This window comes from Mandrillus leucophaeus, unplaced genomic scaffold (genome assembly GCF_000951045.1).
Source record: "Mandrillus leucophaeus isolate KB7577 unplaced genomic scaffold, Mleu.le_1.0 Scaffold956, whole genome shotgun sequence".
Lineage (NCBI taxonomy): Eukaryota > Metazoa > Chordata > Mammalia > Primates > Cercopithecidae > Mandrillus > Mandrillus leucophaeus.
The window spans coordinates 600,111-602,504 of record NW_012110430.1 but is presented as its reverse complement, the minus strand read 5'-3'; the positions used below and the strand labels follow the sequence as shown (position 1 = coordinate 602,504).

The following is a 2,394-nucleotide window of genomic DNA, read 5'->3' as shown; positions in this document are numbered from 1 at the left end:
TCAGATTTCGTTTTTCCAAACTTTTGGGAGAAATGAGTGGAGGGATGGATGGAGTAGAAAATAGTTTTTCCCTTTGGAGGCTGAGGGCTCAGTAGGGGTCAACAGTACATTCAGCCCTCTCCTCACATATTCTGTTCTACCTACAAGTACAGCAAGTAAAGCCAAATTTCTCGTGCATGCAAACAAAGTTTTTGCATTTGGCCAGTCGGTCCAGTTCTCCTGTCAGTTTCCTTCCCCACTCTGCCTCTGTTCATTAGTCCCCCCCTTCTCGGTACCTAAACCGTCCACCTAACCCGTCTCCCAGCCCTTTCTTCCACTTCCGGCTACTAGCCTCTCTCGCCTACCCACTATTCTCGCACTCGGCATCCCCTGTCTGCACGAGATTAAGGAGCTCTGCCGTCCGCAGGGCCTGGGTTAGCGTGAATCAAAGCCAGAGCTCCCGGGTTGGGGTAGGGGTGGGGGTGGTCCCAGAGGTAGGGCGAGGAGGTGGGAAGCGCATTCCCTTCACTGGTGATCTCAATGCAAATTTGCCCGGAGTTCTCTTGCAAGAGAGCTGGCAGGTTTTACTATTTCCCAATCGTTTACTCGCCAAGCTCTCGGGTCCACGCGCCGCGGGGCTGCGCCCTGCACGCGGAAACTTCATTCAAAGCAAGGCGGTCCACGAGGTTGGGCTTGGGGGATCTGGATGACCTCCAGGCCACTTCCTCTCTCTCTGAGCCCTTCCCCCACTCCTCCAACCACCTTCGCCGTAAACAAAACTGTCCCCCAGGGCGGAGAGAGGTCGCGCTCTTTCGAACACTCCCTCGCCAAGGGTTAATTTTTCCGATCGCACGAGGGGGAGGAGATTTCCCCGTAGACGAGTAAAAAGGGTGATGGACAAACGTGCGGGCACTAAGACCGCAAGGCATTCATTTCCTCCTACGGTGGATGCGGACGCCGGGAGGAGGAGAGCCCCAGAGAGAGGAGCTGGGAGCGGAGGCGCAGGCAATGCTCAGCCCTGGATGTAGCTGAGAGGCTGGGAGAGAGACGACCGCTGGAGACCGAGCGGCGTGGGGAAGACCTAGGGGGGTGGGTGGGGGAAGCAGATAGGAGAGCACTCGAAATCAAGCGCTTTACAGATTATTTTATTTTGTATAGAGAACACGTAGCGACTCCGAAGATCAGCCCCAATGAACATGTCAGTGTTGACTTTACAAGAATATGAATTCGAAAAGCAGTTCAACGAGAATGAAGCCATCCAATGGATGCAGGAAAACTGGTACGTGATGCTTTCGCCTGATACTGTTCCCGGGAGCCCTGCGCGTCTTCCCGGAGTGCCTTAATGTCGGTATTCCCTGCCTGGGCGTGAATGGAGCGATGAATCGCGGGCAGCCAGCCGATAGCTGAGTTCTCCGGTCTCCCGGGTGCAGGAGACGCTGGGGGTGCACGAAGCGCGCGGTCTGTGGGTGCCCCTGTGTGAACCGCGGCCACACAGGCATCTTTTATATAGATTATATAACACAGAACATATATGTGTGCATAGAGTGATGTCTGTGCGACAGGGAAGGCGGGAGAGATGCCACAGTCCAGATCGCCTACCTGTGCTACCTCCCCCCACCCCCCCGGTTTTCATCTAGATTTGGGTTTTCTCGCTTGGCCTCCCGCAACGGGAGTGTGAAAGGCAGTGGAGGGAGGACCTTGTCTCCTGTTCCCTTTAACCCTCTCCCACCCGCCGCCCTTGGCCCTGGTCCTCGCTGTCTCCCCATCCCTTGTGTCCTTCCTTTCTCCTTGCAGCGCTCCTACTTCACTGTTCTCTGTCTGCTGCTCTTCAGCCGGATGCCCCCTTTCTAGTACCCCTTTCCCCACGCGGATCCCTTTCCGGTTTCATAGAGAGACCGGGTGGGAGGGAGGGGAGGAGGGGACAATGAAAACAGTAATAAATGAATGAACCCGAGCGAGTGGAGCCACGCCATTATTAAGTTTCTGTTTTACGGAAACGCCTTTTGGACACACTCACTTCTAATTCTGTGCGTAGCTGCTGATTGGAGTTCAGGCACACGGATTAAAAGCCCCATCGGTCTGCAGAGTCCTTAAGGGCTCTTCCCTAGAAAACTAATAATCAGGGAAAACACCTTTCTTGTTTACTGTAGTCCCTTCGCCAGACCTTTTGAAAAATCCCTGTGTGGGAGGCGATCCAGTGTCACCTTGCAATATTTAACGGAGGAGGGTGTGCTCATCTAGCTTCTTGTAGACAGGGTTGTGGCAGAGGTATTCCCCTCCTCCCCTTAACTTCGGGTCTGGCGATCTGTAAAGTGCAAGCCCAACGCACCCCGGAGCTAGGCAAGGGGCCGGCAGCCCGGGGGATCGCTTGACTGGGGAGGGTCGGGCCGCAGGGTCTCCCGGGTGCCGGGGGAT

At 55.3% G+C, this 2,394-nt stretch overlaps 1 protein-coding gene across 5 annotated transcripts in view; it reads left to right on the top strand.

The window, feature by feature from the left end:
• The first annotated feature begins 313 nt into the window (after window positions 1-313).
• The window catches only part of ELOVL6 (ELOVL fatty acid elongase 6), a 156,588-nt gene continuing 154,507 nt past the window's right edge, over window positions 314-2,394 (top strand). Inside the window, exons 1-2 of one of the 5 annotated variants that reach the window (XM_011970576.1) lie at window positions 314-413; window positions 1,138-1,258. In XM_011970576.1, the coding sequence (XP_011825966.1) occupies window positions 1,170-1,258 (89 nt within the window). In that variant the 5' untranslated portion in view covers window positions 314-413; window positions 1,138-1,169. Of the gene's footprint in view, window positions 414-495; window positions 1,259-2,394 lie in introns of those variants that run through there. The other 4 variants (XM_011970577.1, XM_011970575.1, XM_011970579.1 and 1 more) reach the window with 4 other exon arrangements.